General features: G+C 34.4%; 1 protein-coding gene across 1 annotated transcript in view; it reads left to right on the forward strand.

The window, feature by feature from the left end:
- Positions 1-23,371, forward strand: part of LOC105062275 (solute carrier organic anion transporter family member 1B1) — a 57,361-nt gene that overhangs the window by 30,504 nt on the left and 3,486 nt on the right. The window contains exons 4-14 of the mRNA XM_010946498.3: positions 1,951-2,083; positions 4,216-4,337; positions 5,385-5,531; positions 5,891-5,989; positions 8,658-8,894; positions 11,914-12,078; positions 13,455-13,650; positions 15,404-15,569; positions 17,745-17,929; positions 21,187-21,251; positions 22,844-22,961. Of these exons, the coding sequence (XP_010944800.1) occupies positions 1,951-2,083; positions 4,216-4,337; positions 5,385-5,531; positions 5,891-5,989; positions 8,658-8,894; positions 11,914-12,078; positions 13,455-13,650; positions 15,404-15,569; positions 17,745-17,929; positions 21,187-21,251; positions 22,844-22,961 (1,633 nt within the window). The remainder of the gene's footprint in view (positions 1-1,950; positions 2,084-4,215; positions 4,338-5,384; positions 5,532-5,890; positions 5,990-8,657; positions 8,895-11,913; positions 12,079-13,454; positions 13,651-15,403; positions 15,570-17,744; positions 17,930-21,186; positions 21,252-22,843; positions 22,962-23,371) is intronic.

Genomic DNA, 23,371 nt, shown 5'->3' on the forward strand with positions numbered 1-23,371 from the left:
AATTATGTCTATTGTATAAATCATGCATTTTTTTTTACAAGTTTGCTCTTTATTTCTTAACTTTATTTGAAATATACTTGGCTATTGATTATTTACAAAATAATTATATGAAGGAGGACTTATCTATCTTTTTGTTATGAATTCTAGCTTTTTGTGATTCACAGGCTATTGTACCAAGCATATCCTTTATGATTCCACCTCCCAGGTTTAATAGAACCATCTAGAACTTTAGTTTTAGATTGTTGTAAGCTTTAAACTCTAATTCACTGTATATCTCTTTTTTATTGAGGAGTTGACTCTTATTATGTTTGTTAAACTTTCTATTTCACAGCAATTATTTGACACGGTTGTAAGTTTTACTAATTTCTTTCTCACCACTACTTCTTGAACCTTATTATTTCAAGTCTCATCTTTAGTTTTCCTGGAGTATGTCTTCAATTAGTTAGTTTTTTCCAGAAATAATTGAACATACGACATTTTTCTGAGCTCTTGCTTGTTGGCGAATGTATTTACTTTACTACCATAGTCAAGTGATAATTTGACTGAATATGAAATGAACAGTTCAAAATCTTTTTTCTTAGAATGTGTAAAACATCTACTGTGTCATAACATCCCATATTACATGCAAGAAATCATAACTAGTATTATTGTCATGCACAAATAGTTACCCCCTCTTTATGCCCGAATTTCAGAAATTTTACCAGCATGTATCTAGGACTCTCTCTTTTCAATTATTTATGCTGGAGAAATGTAGAAATTTTCTTCTGAAGCCTTAAGCCTTCCTTTAGCTCAGGAAATTATTTTATATATTTAAATTTGTTTCTTCCCCTCTAATTTCTTCTGAAATATATATAAGATAAATATTATATTTTCTGGCCATTTTTTCTTTAAGTTTTCCTTTTTAAATGTCTACATTTTTTTCTTTAAATTCCATCCATCTTCTCTGATGCCATCTTCCATCTTATTGTATCAGGTCCCAAATGTACATTTGTCTACAGTATTTTTAATTGACAACAATACTTTATTGTTCTCTTCTTATTTTTAATCTGCCAGTTCTTATTTACAGATGCAACATACCTTTGTACCTCTAGAGATACCAACTGGATTTTTTTCAGTTTCTTCTCTTTCTAGTTTCCTTATTTAACTGTTTCTTCATGGTAAGTTGCTTTATCTGCCGGTTCAGTTTGGTGCTTCTATTTCATGTTACTTTTCTCCATCAAATGTTCCGTAATTCTTGGCTGTTGTCTGTTCATTATTATACCTGTAGCTCCAGATGGATTAGAATTGGTAGTGACTCCTTTCACTTAGAATGCTCGTCTTCTTCTTTTTAATGGAAATAACTTATAAACATTAAATTTCAAGTGACCTACCCCCAGGAAACTTTCCTGAAACCACTAATTAATTTGCGCTTTCCTTTTCTGTGGTCTAAAAGCACCTTTATCTATCCATTTATTTTTGTCACTGGTCTGCAGTTTCTTCTAGGGCTGATACCATGCATGGTTTATTCTTTTTAAAAATTTCTGACTTCTAACACCATGGCAGGTACTTATTATGAATTTAAAGAATGCTACGAGTGAATTCAAAATGCATGAATAAATACCTTTCCCTCAGGTCAGGACTTTGTCCATTTTTCTCCATTCCAGTACAACCCACTCAACTTCAAATTCTTCAATAGAATTTTGCTTTGCTAATACTGCCAAGTAATTGAAGAGCTTTCTTTCTTATCTAAAGCCAATCCTACTTATTATTACTACTGTACAACTTTATAGTGAATGGCTTAATATAAGTGAGTTTCATCTTAATTAAATTACCTGATCTTTGACAGAAAGTACCATGTCTTGTGCTCTATTTGTATCCATTCTGGGGCCTTCCATCTACTGGACACAAAACTGGACTCAGGCACTGTTTACTATGAGGAATCACATCCAAATAATGTTGTTCTCTTTCTAGGAAATTTGTTTGTGATTGTCTTTGTGAGTTACTTTGGAGCCAAACTACACAGACCGAAGCTAATTGGAACTGGTTGCTTTATTATGGGACTTGGAAGTATTTTGATCGCTTTACCACATTTCTTCATGGGATAGTAAGTGGCTCTGTGCCATTAATTCTCATTTACTTGCAAATTAATGATAGAATTTTATTTTTTTCTTTTACATAATGAATCCCCTTTAGAGAAGAATATGCACTAAGTATGTATAGAAATTGAGTATATTTCTATGTATAATTGCTTTACCTAATGGGATGCTCACTGATATTGAAATATGAATAGCAATAAATAAGGTGTAGTTTCATAGGCTATAAATAAGCATTTTGAGACTTTTTAGTTATAATATGTATTCTGTGTCTTTGCCTACAAGACTTTGATGATATTCAGTAAGACTTCACCACTCAGCCCACTGTAATATGATTTTTCCCAGTGCTGTTTCCATTGAGACTTCTTAAGTCACTGTGTAGTTATAATTAGAATCAGATCCTAATGGCAGAAAACCAAAAATAGTGATGGCTTAAGTAAGATAGAAGCTTGTTTTTTTACATAAAGAGTTAATGTAGCCAGCCCAGGAATGGTGTGGTCCTTTTTATCATATTGCTCTGCCTTGCATGGCTTTGACTTCATGGTCCGAATGGTGGCAATGTTGTTCCTTGCCATAGGATAGAAGAAGGGGAGGAAAAAAAGAAGAGAAAACAGAATGCACACAGGCTGAGGCATATTTTCAGAAACATAACACTTCTACCAACTTCACATTAGCTGGAAATTTGTTACACCTCACATCCAGATATAAAGACATTGGGGAAAATAGACTTTATTTTAGGTATCCACTTCCCAGCTAAAAATCCCACCTTCTGTTACTATGGAAGGAGAGAAGAATGGATATTGAGGGCCAGTGAGCAGTTTCTGCTGAAGATACCAATTACTTACTCATTGCCAACACCAACAGCCATGCCTTTTGGTTACCATGTTAATTATTATATTTGACCCTCATCTTCTTCCTAGTACTGATCCTTCCTATTTTCATTGTATTATTCTCTCCATGTATTTCCTCCTTTTGGCTTCTTCATCATGCCCATCCATTTCTTCTGTGGCTGACGCACCAATAAGGTCAGTATTGCCTAGACTCCCTCCTCAATCTTCTCCACTTTTCATTCTGCATGATTTGTATGGAGTACATGCATTAAATGCAGCTATCACTATACACAGTGAATTTTTCTTATACTGAAGATCTGTGTAATCAACCACCTCATGGGTAGCTCCTCAGCATTCTTTTATTGAAGTATAATTGACTTAAAATATTATATTAGCATCAAGTGTACAGCATAGTGATTCTTTATTTTTATGTGTCTTATTTGTTTTATACCTAATAGTCTGTACCCTTTAATGCCTTTCCCTTATCTCTCCCCTTCCCCCACCGCTCTTCCACTGGTAACCGCCACAAGTCTTCTGTCTGTCTGTTTCGATTTTGTTATATTCGTTTTTCTTCTTTTTTTTTTTTTTTTCAGATTTCACATATAAGTGAAAACATACAATATTTGTCTTTCTCTGCCTGACTTACTAAGCATAATACCTCTGAGTCTATCCGTGCATTTTTGGATATCAGCATTTATCTCTATTCTAGCTCCATCTCTGTTGTTCCTATTAAGTCCTTCATAAAATTGAAATGGATTAGAATTTTTTAAACCAAGTTTTGAAGAGCCAGGCATATGACAGTGTATGTGTGTGGGTGTGTGTGTATCCATGAAAGAAAATCAGACAAGTTATTGATGAAAAATGCAGATGAATCAGGATAATTATAGATTGATTTTGAAAACACTGCTCTAAAGTTTATTAAACATTGTAAAATTTGTCAGAAAGTTTAGATTGTGACCATCTTTGAAGATAATTCAAAGGGAATGGATAAATACAGTTACCTGTTGTTTTTTTTTTAAAGCATTAAACCAAGGTATTTCATACCTTGATTGGAATATAAGCACTCCTAGGATGAGAGCAACACGATAAGCCACCTTGCCTGGGGACTATTGCATGATATTTCTTACAACACTCCTATTTCACTTTTACCCATCACATCTCCTAAAATACAGGCTTGAAAACTGTTAGAGAGGATCCTGATAATTTGAAGAAGAGAATGGTGCAAACAAAGGGGAAAATTCCGCTGTATTTTTGGGAAAGGTGAAAATATTCAGTAGATAAACAAAATTTTAAATATAGTAATTTTCTTACAGTTACAGATATTCTAAAGACATCTCTACTAATCCATCAGAGAATTCAACATCAAACTTATCAATCTGCTCGATTAATCAAAATTTGTTACTCAATAGAACATCACCAGAGATAGTTGGCAAAGGTAAGAACTGAACTGATACTAATGAATAATAATGTCACTAATAAACATTCTAAAATTTAACAATTGAATTACATGTGTAAAAAATGATTGTGATACCTAGTAGCAAAATTGATTTAAAAAAGGAAAAATGTTTATATATATATTATATATAAATAAATATAAATAAAAGAATATAAATAGGAAAAGTATTAACATATCATATATAAAGAGCTTTTAGAAGTAATAAGAAATGAGGACTATTTTGATAGGAAATTGGCAAAGGATATATGCAATAAAAATAAAGAGGAAGTGACATAAATATGTTAAAAATGTAACTTTATGAAAAATGCAAATTATTACACCAATTAAAGATTTTTTACCTATTATAGTGCAAATTGTACATTTAAATAAATTATAACACTAATTTTTCTATCTATAAGATAAGAAAAGATTCAAAATAAAAAGAAATGAGGTAGAGAAAAAAGACTTTTATGTATTATGGGGAATGTATAAATTTCTCTTTTTGGAGGTTAATTTTCACTATGGTAAAGAACAAAAATATGCGTATCTGCTTAAATCAGCAATTCTACTTTCATTGTTTTATCTGAAGTAAATAGTCAGGAATGTGCAAAAGGATTTATTTCCGGTTATAGCCGTAGCATCCGTGGCATAGAATGAAAATTAGAAACTTTTTGTCAGTACAAAGAAAGAGATTGATTAAATAAATGATGAGACTTGCATTCAGCACACTATTGTGCAGTCATTAAAATCCTGATATAAGTAAGTAAAGAATATTATGCATATTTTTATATTCACAAAAATGTGAAAGATATATACAAGTATTAGAAGTGGCTCTCTGTGTGTGGTGGGATTACAGATAATTTTTACTTGTTTTCTTTGTGCTTTTTGGTAATGTCAGATTTTGTAATGTGACTATAAATCATTCTTATAATTAGAAAAAAGCAAAAAAAATTCTTAAATGGAACAATTAAAGGGTTAAATTAGTTGAATTTTAAACAGGAATGTTAAAATCAATGTTTTAAATAAAACACTCTCTTGTCTACATAGGTTGGGAAAAGGAATCTGGGTCATATATGTGGATATATGTCCTAATGGGTAATATGCTTCGTGGAATTGGGGAAACTCCCATAACACCTTTGGGGATTTCTTACATCGATGATTTTGCTCCAGAAGGACATTCTTCTTTTTATTTAGGTAATGCACAGAAAATATTAGATTTTATGGTTACTCTCCCTGAGTTTACCTTTAAATAATATTGTTCCCAAACTTGTTCTTTTACTTATTAAAAAAATTATTTGGAGAAATGTCTGTGTAAGTTTACTTTAAAAAACATATTGATAGGTAAACAACACAGGGAACTATATTCAATAGCTTGTAACAACCTATAATGAAAAGGAATATGAAGAAGAATATATATATGTATCACTGAATCACTATGCTATACACCAGAAACTAACACAACATTGTAAATCAACTATACTTCAATTAAAAAAACATTGAATAAGAACCTTGTATTCTTGGCATCTAATAAGAATGTTTTATAATATTTTTAGGAAATTTGCATGCAATAGCAATGATTGGCCCAATCATTGGCTTTACAGTGGGATCTATTTTTTCTAAAATGTATGTGGATATTGGATACGTAGATCTGAGTAAGTACAATCAGAACAAGGTAACATGATAATACTTTCCAAATACATGACAATTAATTGAATTCACTCTTTCAGTAGTCCTTTGCTGACTATTTGTGAAAACTTACAAATAGGAAATAAATCTGCTCATAGCCAGAATAAAAATAAAATTCAGCTCCTATTCTACATCAAGCTTTGACAACAAAGTGCAAAATAAGAAAACTGAACAAACTTGCTGAAGATGACTTCATCCAAAGTAACTGCAAACTAACTGCAGTTCCCTCAATGTTCTCTCGAATGTCACTTCCTTGCATTTCCCCTTAGAAAACCTTCTTTGCCTTCTCTATTTGCATACCTCTTCAAGTCTCTTCCAAAATGTATCTCCTCTTCAGAGAAGCCTACTTCACCACCCTCCACTGGCCCCAAGTTAAGTGCATGTAGTAATCACCAAGTGCATACTTTTATTGTGGTGCTTATCACAACGAGCCATAAATATTTGTGCACTGACCTGCCACGTCTTTTAGAACGTAACAGTATAGTATCTGTCTTAATGTATCATAAATAATTAGTGTTTGTGAATAAAGAAATCTGAATCTCTATTTCACCCAAACTTACACAGAGTAGACATCATACTAAGCCAACAAATAACCAGAAACTAGTAAGTATTTTATAATATAAAGCTGAGACATGTACCTGATACAATGTTTTACGTCCTCTATTTTGGACGTGTGAATTAGAGTGAATTCATGTGCCATATGTTTCTATTCATTCACTTACAGGTTCATCGTTGTTTTTTTTATCACTAAGAACCCAGAAATAAATTATTAAAATCTTTAGAATGAGTTTTGTAATCTCTTTTCTATAGTCAGCAATCACTACTCACAGCATTTTAGATCCATGGTGATTCCATTTCTACTGCTAAATGTCTAAACCTTATTACATCCTCTCTTATTCAGTTGTGGTTATCATGTAAAAAAATACGAAGTATACTTTGGCAATACTCCAATGCCTAGAGGACCAACAAGATCACATAAATGAGTAAAGAGTGTCCCAGGTGGTGGTTAAACTGGGAAAAATTAGTGGTGGTGAGTTACCCTCTGCACACCCCTGAAGGTGCATGTACTGCTCAGCCTTAACCTAGTCTTTTCATGCAAAAATTTAGATCCAGCAATGACAAAATCTTCTGACTGGTTTTCAAAAAAATCCAGAAATCCAGATTTTCATGTAGAATTTCCCAATTTTTAAGATAGTGTATGAGCCAAGGAAAACACTTTGGCAGACCATGTCTAGCCAGGTTATGACCTCTAGTTCCTACATGTAGACCAGTGATAGAACATGAAAAAAAAAATGTAACCAAAGAGGCATTTCTGAAGATGATGAATAAACCATTAGCAAGTAGATGGAGCCACTGATTTTACCAATGATTTCGGAAGTCTGTCTGAGTTGCCAATTATGGAAAAATACAACCATGTAAATCAGTTTTAAACTCAGATCTGTGCATACTTGAAAACCACTTCAATAAACAAGATGAACAATTTATTTCTATATAGCAAGCCAATGTTTTCTCGTGTTAATGAGTTTTCCTATAGATCACAGAGTAACAGCACCATTACTGTGCTTCAAACAGCTATGCTGTGTGTGTGTGTTGCCTTCTCATTAGAATGTTTACTTTCTACTTACTGAAATGGCTTTTATACTTGTTTGGATGTATCATTAATGAATCACTCATGCAGCGGTAAAGAAAAATATTATTGAAATAAAATGATTAAATTATCCCTAAAATTTAGAGTCTAACTCTTCCAGGTCACTTTTAAACTCAGATTGTCACTCTGGGCATGTTTTCACCAATATCATCCTCTGTGCTGTCAAAGAACTGGAAATGCAGATTCTGAGGGGAAGAAGCCCCACTCTTAGCTCTGAGAATTTCTTGCAAATGACTGTAAATTTCATCGCTGGTGCTTTCTTGACCTTGGGGGATGGTCCCAAGAGAAGTTTTCAGACAATAATGAGGATTCGTGCTTTACCAATGTTGGTCCTCAAACAGTTTGCAGGCTTCAAGTTTCAATAATGGCAGCTGCCCCAGTCATGTTGCCAGAAAAGCCACCAAGTTCATACAGGCTCCGGCAATGACAACAATGTCATGACTGATTCCTGGATAACAGCAATTGTAAGACGTTATTGAATGTTAGACTTTTTCTTATTTCAAAGATGAAAAAGGGTGGAAAAAAGAAAACAGTGTCTCAGATTTGATGAAATACAGTTTACTTTCTTCATCTACGGAAGACAGCACTTATTGCCATTGTTGCCCAGAAATTCTTGCATTTCAGCACTTCCAGGGTATTCAGCCCACATCAACACAAATATAGGAATACGGTAAAAAAAAATACAACTGACCTTGGAGATATTTACCACTACATCATTTTATTAGTGTGAATAATGGTTGTCTTAACTTTTTAAATCTAAGTGTTCTGTGTATTGTACCATTTTCTAAACCAAGTCAATTTCAGATTCTATGGTGTCCTTAGAATCCTTTTCAAATAAATATAACCAGGGAACTCTGGGTGAAAAATATCCTGAAATGTGGTTTATCTTCATCCTGAATAAAATAGCATAATAAACAGAAACAAAAATTAAAGTTAGAATTAAAAAAAATTTTTTTTGACTGGCTTCTTCTAATTCTTTTTTCTAGGCACTGTCAGAATAACTCCTAAGGACTCTCGTTGGGTCGGTGCTTGGTGGCTTGGTTTCCTGATGGGTGGACTAATAGCCATTATTTCTTCCATACCATTCTTTTTCTTGCCCAAAAATCCATATAAACCGCAGAAAGAAAGAAAAGCTTCAGTATCTTCGCCTGTGCAAAATGAGGAAAAGAGTCAAAAGGCTAATTTGACCAAGCGTGGGCAAAAGTTTACCGAAAGTATAAATGGTAAGTATTTCATGTTTGTTGTCCATTTGGGATTATTAATCCTAGTGAAAGGCAGAAGTGAATATTCCAAAATAATGTCGTCTTCCAAACGTCTGAAGTTAGCATTCTTCTGCACCAAGTTTGGCTGAATTACTCTAAGATTCCTAATAAAATTCATAAATATTTTCTGAACAGACATCAACTCTCTGAAGAGAAGAGGATTAGGTTTATGGTGTTTGGCAGGGAGAAACTAATCAAAGGCTAACAATATCTGTTATTTGTAAATCAAAGAGTACGTGTTCATTTCCAGATTATATAGTGTAAACTACGAGGGTTAAAAGGATTGTATTATTTCTTCCTTCTTTCCTTCCTCCCTTCCTTTCTTCCTTCCTTCCTTTCTCCCCTTCTCAAGTATTACCAGGAACCATACTATGCCCTGGCAATAGAATATTGTCTCTGTTTTCCAAATATTTAAAATCTAATGGGATTGTACCAAGAAATATATAGATGATTGCAATATGGTGCCTATATAAGGAACTACGAGTGCCTATAAATTGGGCAATTTAACTGTTCTTACATGGAAAGATGGAGTATGGAGAGGGAAATCAGGGGAGATTTCTCTCTGGATAGAGTAAGATTATTTTCTTATATAATTATATAAATTATTATTAATTATATAAGTAATTATATAGGGAAAAATATGCTTACCTACACATTCAAAAATGAAGTAGAAGCAACAGCAGTAGTTAAGAGTATTGGAGTCCATCATGTGAATAAGAATCCTCTACCATTTGATGGTGCCTTTCCTTTTAAACATAAGCCCTGAGGGCTAATAGAGAACAATTTAGGAGCAAGGAATCTGGGGAATGATTCAACAGCAATCAGAGCAAGATAGCTGAAACAATGAGATGCTAACAGCACAGTTTTCAGATTGCATAGAAATGGTGGAATAGTAAAAGTCAAAGCAGAGCATCACCAGAACCCTTGGCAACCTTTTCAAGTTGAAGTGACATTAGAGATTCTCAACTGTACCCAAGTGCTCCCTCTCATCAGTTCTTCCACTCACAACTTTATTGTTACTTTCTTCTCTCTACTACTCTAATCCAAAAGCAATGGTGTGCCTTGTATTGGCTCATGAGAGAGGACTTAATTTTTCAGCTGCATTGGTAGCCTGAATTTGGCCATGGTGGGAGAAGTTACCCCCATTTATTACCGTGGAAATTGGAAAATACTCAGGTCAGGCCTTGCTTTTCCCAAGAATCAATTGTTAAACGTTTACCAGCAAATCACCGAGTTAGAAGTCTTTGAAATTTAACATACACACTAAAAGTAACATTCCAATAAATTTTCATTTGGTCTTTGTTGTTTCCCCTGTAGCAAATTAAATCCATAAAAAAAATAGTGGTTTATCTAAACCCAAAGGATTGGATTGACTGTGAGCCCAAAACAAATGGAGAGGATAATGAAGAAGCAAAAACAGGGCAATTGTAAACATCATGTATGTCATCAACTGTGTTTGTAAGATAGTGACCGAACTAAGACAGTAAAGAGGTCCTTAATTGTGTGCTGTTGGTAATAGACGAAGTAACTAAGAACATTTAGTCAGAAAAAAAATCAAATTTGAATAGAAATAAAATTAATTGGTTAGAAAAAAAGAAAGATTTCAGTTCACTGCAAAAACAATTTGTAAAAAAGAATAATTGTCTAAAAATGGAGCAATGCCTTTTGGAGATAGTCAGCTTACTGTCAGTTGAATTGCTTATTGATTGAATTATCAAGGGTATAGAGTGGATCATGATTGTGTAGAAGTTCAGACCAGATGCCATCCAAGTTTTCATCCACCTCAAAAATTTAATGATTTGGTGAGCCTATCTGCCTTATTTTATTTTACTTTTTTATCAAATGTCACAACTCACTTACAGTGCCTCACAAGTTAATGGTCCTTCCTAACTGAGGAGTCCCATGGAGAGGAGTTTAGCATTTTGGCCTAACAACTTTAAATACTATTTATTCCTGCTATACATTTCCTTACATCTTTTTATTCTTCCATGCCCTTTGCCCTAATCTTTGTTCTTATTATTATAAGCAAATTAAACTATTTCTTAGTTACCATTGGAAAGGTTTCATTCTGACCACATCTAACGGAAACGTTTAGAGATCTACAGCACAAGATCTTTCAGAGATGTCCATGCCATCGATCCCTCAATAACCATATCTGGTTCTGTCTTGCTAGACTCTGACTCTTCCCACTGTTTTTCTGAGTAGTTCCTTCCACTTTTAATTCCCATTGCAGCTGGTTAACCTGATGATCAGAGACCCAGATCCCATAATTCTTGGTAGGTATGGAGATTAAGAACTCGTTACACATCTGTTTGTAGGCATAGGTTTTTGCCCTGTTATTGTCATAAGGTCACTTGAGACAGAATAATACCTTAAGAAAGGTGATTGATAATACTACCAGATTTACTGACACAGTATTTTATGGTAGAAAAGCCATATCCCAGGAAACAAGAGATCTGAGTCCTGGTACTAAATTGAGCTTTGTGATTTTTGAGCCTTAGTCTTATTTCTGGGTGCGTTGGATTATACTATCTTTAAGATAAATTTCTACATAACAATTACATCATTAATATAACAATTATATTATTAAGTGCTAATAAATAAGAAACACTGCATTTCATTCACTTTTGTTTCTTGAGTGCCTAGCATATTACATGGTACCCAAATGAAAACCAAACATTTGTTAAGTGAATGACTAAATGAACTCATGAAGTATGCAATTGTATGGTAGACTGCGAAGAATAATTAAATATGATGTGAACAAAGCAAATTGCTAAGCAAGTAAATATTTGATCTTATTTTGGAGTAAGATGAACTAACTAAACAAGAACAAATTGTTGACAGTAGGACTGCAAAGTATGCTGACTTTCTATGCTATGTATTTATGTAACTTTGAATCTTATATAACTTACATTTATAGGATTAAGCTATTAATATACATTTAACCTGCATTATAATATTTTCATCTCTACTTTTATAGGTTTTTTCCAGTCCTTGAAAAGCATCCTTACCAATCCCTTGTATGTTATAACATTGTTTATGACACTTCTACAAATCAGCAGCCATATTGGCAGTTTTACTTATGTCTTCAAATATGTAGAACAACAGTATGGTCAGTCAGCTTCTGAGGCTAACATTTTGTTTGGTAAGACCCCTTGTTTATGTTTGCTTGATAAATGATATGCTACCGAGTAATTGAGTTCCAAGTGACACTGTGGTATGCAGGAAATTTCATATTTTAGTAAATATAATTTCCATTTATTCTTTTTCAAATTTTGTCAAATCTATCGGTGTTGTGATAGCAGCATTGTTCTGCATTTGAAGTTGCCTTTCGTGTTATTTTTGAAGAGATAAGTCCTTAAAGGAAAAGTCACATGTGAATGGAATATTTAGACATGGTATCTGGATAACTGGATCTTACACTCTAGGGCTGAGATTCTGAGACAAATTCTTTCGTAATGTAATTATTATTATTCCATAATTCATGGACTTTGAATCAGAACCTAGCTACATACAAGAAATAAGTCAGTAGTGTTCTCCAAAGAAAAATCAATTTAAACACATCACTGATATCTAGATAATTCAAAACAAGTATCTTATTTAAGAGAGTTTTTTTTTTTTTTTTGCTACACTGTCTATTTCTAGTGACACATTGAAGCTTGTTTATGAAGGAAAGGTTTTCTTATATCATTCTTTCCCTACATCCAGTATAAGATTCTTAAGAGCAGTAAAATATACAGTACAGTAACCAGCAGACTGTGGAAACTCAACATTTGATAAATTAAGCTGAATTTATTAGTGGTATATGAATAAGTCGTAAGTAAACAAGAAAATAATAATTCTGTATGATGCTCTTCTTGAACTTGAGATAAAAGTTAAAACTAAACTTAAGTTTAATCCCTAGTAAGATTCTCAGCCTAACTTTTTTTTGTTTAAGGGTACTTCATGTTTAATAAATCTTGCAGGACAATGAAATGGAAAAACTATAAGTGGAATCAATTATTTTTAATACCATGTACTGGCCTATTTATCATTTCAGGGCATATGTGTGTTTAGATGAATAAAGAAGAGACATTAAATATTCAATTCTAAAGTACTGGGCAAATTTATAGTAAGTTCTTAAGGATAGGAACTCTTCATTTTAAGGAGATATAAAAGATTTTAGATGGTACAATAAAAGTTTCATAGGCAGGAAAGTGATATTTTGTTGTTGTTTTCCAGGGGGTGGGACAAAAAGCACATTATAGAAACTATATGTTTACACTTACAGATGTTCTTGGCCAAATATTCTTGGCCTTTGCTATTGAGGAAACCAAACCTTTAGCACTGGCAAGAAGAAATTATTTGTTTCTCTCCTACATGGTACAGTGATCCTTTACCTCCACCCTGGCCTGCCAGCCTTCTAGTTAAGAAGTAATAAGATCTGATGAATTTGGTTGATATACACTGTATTTCATATGTAAAGACATTCAGAATAACCATCTTTATATAATTACATCTTTTCTGCTTTTTAATTTCTAGGATCCATTTCCATACCAACTTTGGCAACTGGAATGTTTACAGGAGGATATATCATTAAAAGATTCAAACTTACCTTGGTTGGAATTGCCAAATTGTCATTTTTCACCCATGCATTGGCCTTCATATTTCATCTATTAAATTTTGCACTAATCTGTGAAAACAAATCAGTTGCCGGCCTAACCTTGACTTATGATGGGTGTGTATATATCAGTATATCAATTACACAATATATAAACTATCCAGTGTAAAAAGAATGTAAGGAAAACAAGACAGGTAGCAGTTTTAACTAAACTTTTAATTTAGACAAATTTCAATTGATAAATTTTTAAAACATCCATTTCTTAGGATCTCAAAAAGTTCTTTTTTCCCTCCTTCCTTAAAGAAAACCTATATTGGTTATAATGGTGATAGTTATCGTTTATGGAGTGCTTACAATGAGTGATGGGTACTTTTTTGTCCATTTTATAGATGAAGAAAAGCGAAGCTTAGACAGATACACAGGTTATGTGGGTAACAACGTTAAGACTCTGACTCGAATTTGTAGGTTTTGACTCCAGGACTCTTAGTCTTAACTGTTAGAATCTCGGATCCATCGTCAGAGAAACATAAATGACATTCTCCAAAAGTGACTGGACAATCTTTATCAACATTTACCTTTGATGTTTAACAACTATCTTTATAAGAAAACCATCACATTGTACTGAATTCTCCTTTTCTGAAAGCTAATATTGTTTCTTTGGGTATTGTTTTCACTAGCAGTAGAATTGATGAATATCCTATATGTAATTGCATATTGGACCTGGAAAACGTTTACTTTTTATTATGATTATGTAATGTGCAGTATTCCTAGCACAACAGCCTCTACGCCAAGTCAGGGGAAGGTTTCTGTGCAGATTTCTTATCTCCTGAATATAGCCAACAACGTAAGCTTAAGAAGGTTCATGTTCCGGCCACAAGCAAAGATCCTTGGATCATAGTTGAGTCAGCATGCTTCTCAGTGCTGCTTGTTGCTGGGTTTGAGCATTAAACTCTGGACCCTCTGAGGTGTCAGTTTGAACTTGTTAAATCTCTACACATTCACTTACCTAAACGTCACCCTATTTTTGGAGGCTAAATCATTCCCCATCTTATGCCCCCAAGCAGGAATAGGTATTAAATGCTTTTAGTAAAATTCTTGATTATGGACTTTCTGAACCTGCTTTTTTTTTTCAGGAAAAATACTTTCTCATTCAATGATAATTTATCAAGATTTCTACCACAAAACAGAAACATAATTTTAAAAATCTATAAGCAGAAAATTAATTATGCAAATAATCCATTTTGTAATTTTAGCCATGTTATAAGATTACAGTTTATAAACACAACCATGTTTTACAGTAAATAATCACAAAATATGTTGTAGTTTTATTTTAAAAGTATATGGAGTTTTTCTAGTCCTTCTCAGCTGATTCTATTCTTGATTTTTAAAAATTAATCCTTAGGGATTCTGTTTTGACTATGTTGAGTTCTTGTGTAATTAAAATATAGATTTTTAGAATCAAACTAGTTAAATAACATTCACATATTTATGGGACTTTACAGTGAGCTGGGAGGAACCTTACTCTAATGCCCTGACCCTACTGAAGAGAAACTAAATCTCAGAAAAATGTAGTGACTTTGAGTAATTTTTTGATAGAATCACAAAGACCTCTTGTGTTTCTCTTTTTATATTTTATTTTTTCTAGGTAATAAATTATGTCTGGGTAAAGATGAAGGGTAAAAAAGTTAATAAGCACTAAAAATAAATTTTGCCATCTTGGTGTCATAGCCCACCAAAATTTTCCATCTAATTTAAGGATAACCTTTTCCCTTCTTTCTCCTCTCTTTCCCTCTCCTCTCTCCTCCTCTTCCTCCTTCTTCTCCTCTCTCATCCTCTCTCTTTTTGATATATGTCCATCATATATTTCCAGAATTAATCCAGTGGCATCTCATATAAATGTACCACTTTCTTATTGCAACTCAGACTGCAGTTGTGATGAAAGTCAATGGGAACCAGTCTGTGGGGACAATGGAATAACTTACATGTCACCTTGTTTAGCAGGATGCAAATCTTCAAGTGGCAGTAAAAAGTCTATTGTGAGTATTAATTTTTACTTTCTTCTCCTTAATGAAAATTGCAGATTTGATTTAACTTACTTTAACTTGATTATTACTTATCAAATCTTTCTACAACGAAGTTCTCCAGTAAAAATACAGAAAAAAGATTTCCATTATTGTCTGTCATTGTGATGGCTGTGATGTGTAAACAAAGCCTCATGTAGAATCCTGCTTGGAACACAAAGGGGTTTTTTTGTTGCTTGAATTCTTATTTGAGATTACCTTTTCCCCTTGAGTTTATAAGAATATGACCTTTTGAAATTTAAAAGCATTTAGGGTCTCTAGGAAGCACTTAATTTGACTAAAGGATATGATTTCCACTAAGCTGGAGGTACTTTACCCTTCAGGAGCTGTAGGAAAGTCCTGAGCCAACCCCTTGTCAACTCTAGGTGCTTTTCCAGGACAACCATCTACATGCAACCTTGCGTATAGATTCTGATGAGTTCATCTCTAGGCTCAATACTCTTTTGAATTTCCAAGAAATTAACCAGTGCTTCATACTCACTTGACTGTCCAATTTTTGGCTTCCAATTTTGATTTTTTTCAAAGCTGGCACTTCCCCTACCCAGGATAACTTAGTTATTCTGCTTACCTATTGCTAACGTCTCCCACAGAAGTGCTGTTCCCTTCTTGACTCAAAATATCCGCTTCCATGCAGATTATGGGTTCTCCTCAATCCCCTGAGCAACTTCCAACAGCTGGGCATCAGAAGGGTATTCTCTACTTCACTTCCAATCCACTGAATATCTCACAAAATTGGGGAGCCATTTCCTGGACCATTTTCCCATCACCAGTATTAGCAATATTATCAGCTTTGATCATTGTTCTCTACCACATCCTCTGTCTTTGATTTTCAAACATTTTCCATCTTTGTCTTTCCTATAGTCATTGTATTAATGAAGGACATCGAGAATTTTGAAGCATAAAGCACCTAGATTCTTTAAAGCTGAGTCATAAATTTACACAAATGTGGCCCAAGGACTGTACTTAAAAACCTGCATCTCATATTCATGGCTATAGTGCCTTTCACTGAGAATGGTCCATTTAATCCATGGTCCCACTTTGCCCATAAGAGAAGGGCTGGAAGAGACATGATGTTAGAAGCCTAAAGAGAAATCTGTCCACTATGGAGACACTATCTTAATATTGACAATCACTGTATCATTTGGAGGCTACTGGGGAGTTCTTTTGCCAAATTCTTAGTAATCAATCATCCCTTTTTAATTACTCAAAATAATGTTCTTTGTATCTAAATTTGGTTTTATTGGCCAATGCTACATAAAGTCCTCTGTATTATTTCTACTGAGAAAGTAAAGCTTGGTCATCAGATTAGTGTGGATTCAAATTCTTCCTCACTTCCTCCTTCAGTAATTAATCTTTAGCATTAATAGGGTCAGACTTCCCTTAAACCTTCGTTTAGCCTAGACTCAGAACAGAATTTGTTAAGGCCACCTATCTACATAAACTGCCTGCCAAATTAAATCTCTAAAATTGTTTGCTCCTAAACGTTCTCTGTCTGTGCTTTTACCTTTGGGGGGTAGTCTGTTGTGTTAGATCTCTCTGATGATGGCACCATTTATGCTGTAATCTGTCGTTCTGCTCCTGGATGTTGTATTTGCTGGCCAAAGTAGAATTCTAGCATCCCTGCCTGGTCCCTTTGCCTTAGACTCTACCCTCCTCTGGTGGTGGCTTTAGTTCCAGGTTTGGCCCTTCCAAAACTACTATATTTTCAGGATTCCCTAGGCAATCCCTACCCAAGGAGTGGCCCTGATACTTTGTAGAGACTGTAAAAGAGAGTAAAGCAGGTGTGTTACAGAAAGTAGAGGAGAATGGTAGAGAAATATTTAAGAGAATTTGTATTAAGGAGAAAACTGTATACAGAGTATCAGACATGAATTCTTTCTGTTCTTTCCCAATTTTTAATTTAGAGAAGAATGAGAATTTAATAGTAAATTACATTTTCTTGTCCAGAAAGGAATCCAGGAAACTATTTTGCCTTTCAACTATTAAGCAATTTTTTTTACAATGTTTTCTTTATAAACTGTAAATATTTTAGCTTGAATGAGTGAGATGTATTTAAATATAAAGGAATGTATTTATAACCTAATCACATTTTGCAAATATATTCTGTAATATTTCAAAAACTATTTTTAGGTGTTTCATAACTGTAGTTGTGCAGAAATAAATGGTTTCCAGAGCGGAAATAACTCGGTGAAGTTGGGCGAATGCCCGAGAGAGAATCAGTGTGCAAGAAAATTTTATATTTATATAGTAATACAAATCCTTGGTTTTCTTTCCATGGCATTGGGAAGCACCGCAACTATCATGCTGATTTTTAAGTGAGTATGACTGTTTTTAAGGCATTTTCTGTATATTAGACTATAAACACACCTAATAATGTACATATTTTTTTCATAACATATTTGGAGCCCAAATTCATATTTTGTTACAGTTTAATTTTTCTAAGAATGTATTGTCTTAGGATTACTGTGATAGTTCAGTGCTGTAATTAATAATAATTTTGCCTTGGATTCTTCCACTACAAAATCTAGATTTCACACTTTCTCCTCTAATTAAGAATTTTAAGACACGGACTGATTGACAACTGCTTCAATGTGAAAGAATCCTTGTTGTGATTCTGAAAGAATTTTTAATTTTGAGATACTTTCTATCCTGAAGGGCCTATCAGAGTGAATCACCTGTTGATTTTGTTGAAAGAAAACATTTGGGAACCAGACTGTGAAATATAAACAGTCCATGATATTCCAAAGCTTTAGTCTACTCTCAGAATGGCTTTTGAGCTAGTCTCTCAAATACCTTCATAGAGAAAAGAAACAAATGTATGAACAGAATTAGTTCCTTTCTTCACTGATTAGGCAAATATTGAGACCATGCTTGATGAAGATACTCCCTGGTAAATAAAACAGATAAAATATCTGCTCTCATAGATTATAACAGGAAAGACTGACATAAGACAAACAAGCTTAAAGATAAACACATAATTACACATTGTCATTAGCACTCCTAAGGAAAAAAAGAGTGTTATTAAAGGGAGTTAAAGGGAAAACGAACATAGGATCGAAGTGTGGAGCTGTGAGGATGAGGACTCAGCACTTCTCAAATAAAGATTAAGTGAGTTAAAATTAGCCCAGAGAAGAACTTGACAGGGAGAGGGACTAGGTGCCAACGCCTCAAGGCAGGAAAGAGCTGATGTGGCTGAGAAATGAACAGAAGCCAGTTGGTTGGGACATACAGACTGAGAGAGGGATGGCACAAGGTAAGATTAGAGGGTTAGGAAGGGGACAGATAATACAAGCCCTGTTGGTGAAGTTCATCATTCAGTCACCCAAAACTGAAAGCATATATGAAGATTTGCATGTAGGTCTTAAAATATATATATGTAAGTACGGTGACCTAGGTTAACATCGAATTATGCCTCGAAGTCTTAGGGGGTTAGCCACAGGCTCATTGTCAGCCAACAGCATGATGTGGAAGGGAAAGAAAAGAAATGTATTAACTTTTGTTAAAATGAGTATAAACCCATAAACTGAGTCTACAGTTGTGTAAATTCCACAACGACTCTGAATCTTGTCAAATTACTTATACTAATTTATTCCACAGATATTGCTCTACCTTAATATAAAATATTGTCTGCTCAAAAGGAGGAGCCTTCCGTATTTGCCAAGTTACAGATCTATTAACTTACAGGAGGTCTTCTCAAAACTCCAGATTAACTTGCTTCTCAACAAGTTTTGGCTTCTTAATTTAAAGTTTTTTCATGGAAAGAAAGAGGGTTTTAGAGATCACTGTTCCAACCTTGATGATAGCTTTCCCTATTAAGAAAGTTGTTAAGAGCAACATTATCATTTATCAGAAACATTTGCTGATCTCCCACCAGCCTTTGATTTTTTTTCTTTGAAAGAAAACTGTGAGCCAGACTGTAGAATAAAAATGTAAATTTCAGTCTGTCAATGATGCTCCCATGCTTCCATCATAAGGTTATTGTTAAAACTAGACTAAGCAGAAGTGATGGCATTTATGTATTCAGTATGTATTCATGTCATGTGTTAGGCACAGTTCTAGGCGCCAAGGATGGAACTGTGAACAAAAATGATAAAGTTTCTGCTTTCATTAGCTTCCAGTTGGGTGAGGGGTGGTGAGGGATGGAAGACTGTATGGGTATAGGAGACAAAAGCAACAAATAAGCAAGTAAATACATAAAATAGAAGTCTTAAGCATTAGGAAGAAAAATCAATCTGAGTAAAAATATAGAAAAGGTAATAAAATTACAATGTTTGGAAATATGAGTGAAGGGAGTGAGGAAGTAATTCTTTGTACTATTCTTGCAACTTTTCTGCAAGTTTGAAATAATTAAAAAAAACCCACATTTTTTAAAAGAGATGGCAGTTTCAGACATTTCCCTCCTAAATATTTGAAGGCTCAACCAATCCTGTGAGTCTTTAAAAATTGGACAGGAGTTGAAGAAGGTGATTCATCACGAGAGCCCCTTTCCTCTTAACAAATGCCACCTTCTCTGCGAGAACAGTCACATAGTGAAGAAATCCACATGTTATGGAGTAACTGAGCCTAAAGCTGTGATTGGGATGTGGGTGATAAACATCCCTACTTCACTTCTATGAAGTGTGGTTAGACTAGCGAGCACTTTCCTGGGGCATTTATGCAGCCACCTATGTAAGCTGTTGAAAGGGGTGGGTCACCAAACTAGATCACCATGAGCATCTGAACCTCCAGCCCTGCCAGGTCAAGGACCTACCTCTCCCACAGAAAGCAATCAGCCAGTCACCATGCATCCAAAATCTTAAACACGCGGAAGGCCTACCAGCAAATTCTGTAGCACAGTGCTCATACTCTCAGCCAAGCCCTCCATTCCTAATTTCTGGTGAGGAAGCAAGCACACTTGATCTTCATTAGCTAGGATTTAGGTCACTCTCCATCTCAGTAAATGGTAAAGGCAGGGTCTGTCTTAGGATCCTCATTCCGCTGTCGCCACAGCCTGGCTTGATGTGCTCCCAGAATGCGAAAGGGAAGACCATCTTTAAGAGAGCTTACAAATGTGCTCGCTGTCTTTAAAATGACATTTAAATACACCGGATGCTAGAATACAGATAACCTTTTTGACCTTCCTGGTTATATTATGTGGTTCACGAATCATAGTTAACTCTTCTGTTAAAAACAGTGGCAGAAATAAGGTGGTCAAAAGAGTTCTGCTCAGACCAAGACCTACATAATATCTGCTCCTGTCAACTGAACAGATCACACGAAATCAGTTTCTTCATAGATATAATAAAGCATGTTTCTACTAACTATCTCAAAATTTCCTAAGGATCAAATGTGAAAATGTTTGTAAAACTGTCGAGATCATAACACACTGAATAAGGAAGGGACTAATAATTATTAATGTCATTCAGATGTTTGCCTACTAAAACAACTGAAATTATAACTTTAAATAATGTCAGCTCTTCACCTAAAAGTTTTCATTTGACCCTGAAGAACAACACTGAGAAATGTCTTAATGTTTAGCTCAGTTTGGTCTTTCAGAGATGTTTAATGCTGCTTTGCCTTCATTTTATTTCAGAAATGTTCAACCTGAACTGAAATCACTTGCCGTGGGTTTCCATTCACTAACTATTCGAGCACTAGGTATGATACATATGTAGATGATGAATTCCAGATATAAATTTTCACCTCAAAGCTCAAAGACTGAATTGCCATCCTGACTGTGAGCCTCCTATTTTGATATGTCCAGTATATGTCCAATGGAACCTAACTGCTTCCACGGGAAAAATACAGACTGAGTACCAAACGGCCAATCACAAACAATTGTCTGAATACAATACAGGTGTAAATTGTGGGAGGTGTATTAAAAATCCTGAAAAAATATTTGGAAAACAGGTCATTTGAAGTTTTAAAATTTCAGTAATGATTAAGACCAAGTTTGTTACCTAAAACATTTAATTCATTGTTTGATCATTAGACATAGAAAATAAATTGTTAGCATACATTTTTCATTTTTCCAAGGATGGCTCTGATTTGCGGAAACCTGTGAGGTCCTAATCCAGTTTCTCAGCACCAGTATTCCTCAGACATATTTGTCTCAGACACTAGTTCCTGGACATTCTAAGATTTCTCACTCTCAGAAAATTAAGACTAAGATTAAATAGAGTTGGCAAAATTGTAAAATATGAATCACTATCACTTTTAAGTAACAATATAAAATTTGAAAATCATTCATTAAACTGAAAAAAAAAAGAACAAAGTAAAATCATGATGACTTCAGTTCCACCAACTGAATTGTGGATCTCTAATAGCATATTCCTAAAATTTTGCTCAAATTACCAATGCTGAGAACTAGGAGTCAACCTCAGAGTTTATTAAAATAGCAATAAGAGCAGATGGGTACTTCCATGTTAAGACAATATATGTGTTCTTGAAAAGCCTCAAATTCTACAAACTCATACACTACAGATAAAAACTGGGTTAGGTACAGACCACTGGAGACTTGGTCATCATGGTGATCAGAATATCAACAGAAACAAGATTCAGGCCTAACTTGGACGGCCCAGGCAGCTTCAGGAGGTGTTAAGAATGAACACAGTCAGTGGAGAGAACACACATGATTGTGGGCTCCAGTGACACCTAGACTGCGGGAGTGGAGCTCTGACACAAGAATAAAGGGCAGCCTACTAGGAGCCCCACACTTTGTGAACCTGGGCCTGTCTTCTCTGGGGAGGAAGTCATACTGTTGGCCTTCACCTTTTAATTTTCTTAAAGATCAAGTTGAAAAATCTCCTGCCTTTGCACAGTTGAGCTGAGAGCTTTTTTCTTTCCCTGTGAAGTTCTAACTTGAGTCCCACTATTCCAGCTGTCCTTGCCTAAGAAAAATTACATAGGAACCAACATGACTTCTATGTTTTGCTGACAACATTCTCCTTTTTACCAACCAGGCTTATGCTAAATTGGTATTCTAAGATGAACAGGCATATAATCTTCCTCCTTCCCTATGTGTGCTGGCATGGTAAAGGTAGACAAAAGATGTCTGTGCTATTAAATGTGATTTGAGCTTTTAGAGTTCTAATAATCTTGATTCTTGAGTAGAGTTAGGCCAAAACAACGAAAGAGTCCATCCAAATTTTTAACTTCTACGGACTCTAAAACGTATCCATCTGCAATATCACCACCCGGTTTCCTTTGAAACATTTTCCTTGGATTGATATCTTTTTAACTCTTTGCAGGAGGAATTCCAGCTCCTATATATTTCGGGGCTATGATTGATAGAGCATGCATGAAGTGGTCCATCAACAATCTTGGGAAGCAAGGGAGTTGTAGGATATATAATTCCAAATTATATGGGTAAGTTGTCTTAAATATATTTTATTAATTGATTTTTTCCTTTGACTATGTTAATTCCTGAAGGATGTTATTTTCAGTATAACATTAATAATTATAGCCAACATTTAAAAAACTTTGTATTCAGTGCTATATCAGGCAATCTGGCATCTCATTTTAATAGAAACTGTAGATGATATTTTTCTCCTTTTCCCTTAAATATGAAGAAACTAAGAGCCAAGGAGAATGAGTAACTTGTTCAAAATTACACAGTTAATATCAAAAAGATCTGGGATTTTTATTCAGGTTGTTTTTGTTTCCAAAAACTCTCCTAATACTAAACAACAACAAAAACTACAAAAACACACACAAAAAACCAAAAAAAAAAAAAAAAAACACTATATACAGTGGCCTCAGCCTTCTCTAGGAAGACA

Source organism: Camelus bactrianus, chromosome 34, assembly GCF_048773025.1.
Source record: "Camelus bactrianus isolate YW-2024 breed Bactrian camel chromosome 34, ASM4877302v1, whole genome shotgun sequence".
In the NCBI taxonomy this organism is placed as follows: Eukaryota; Metazoa; Chordata; class Mammalia; order Artiodactyla; family Camelidae; genus Camelus; species Camelus bactrianus.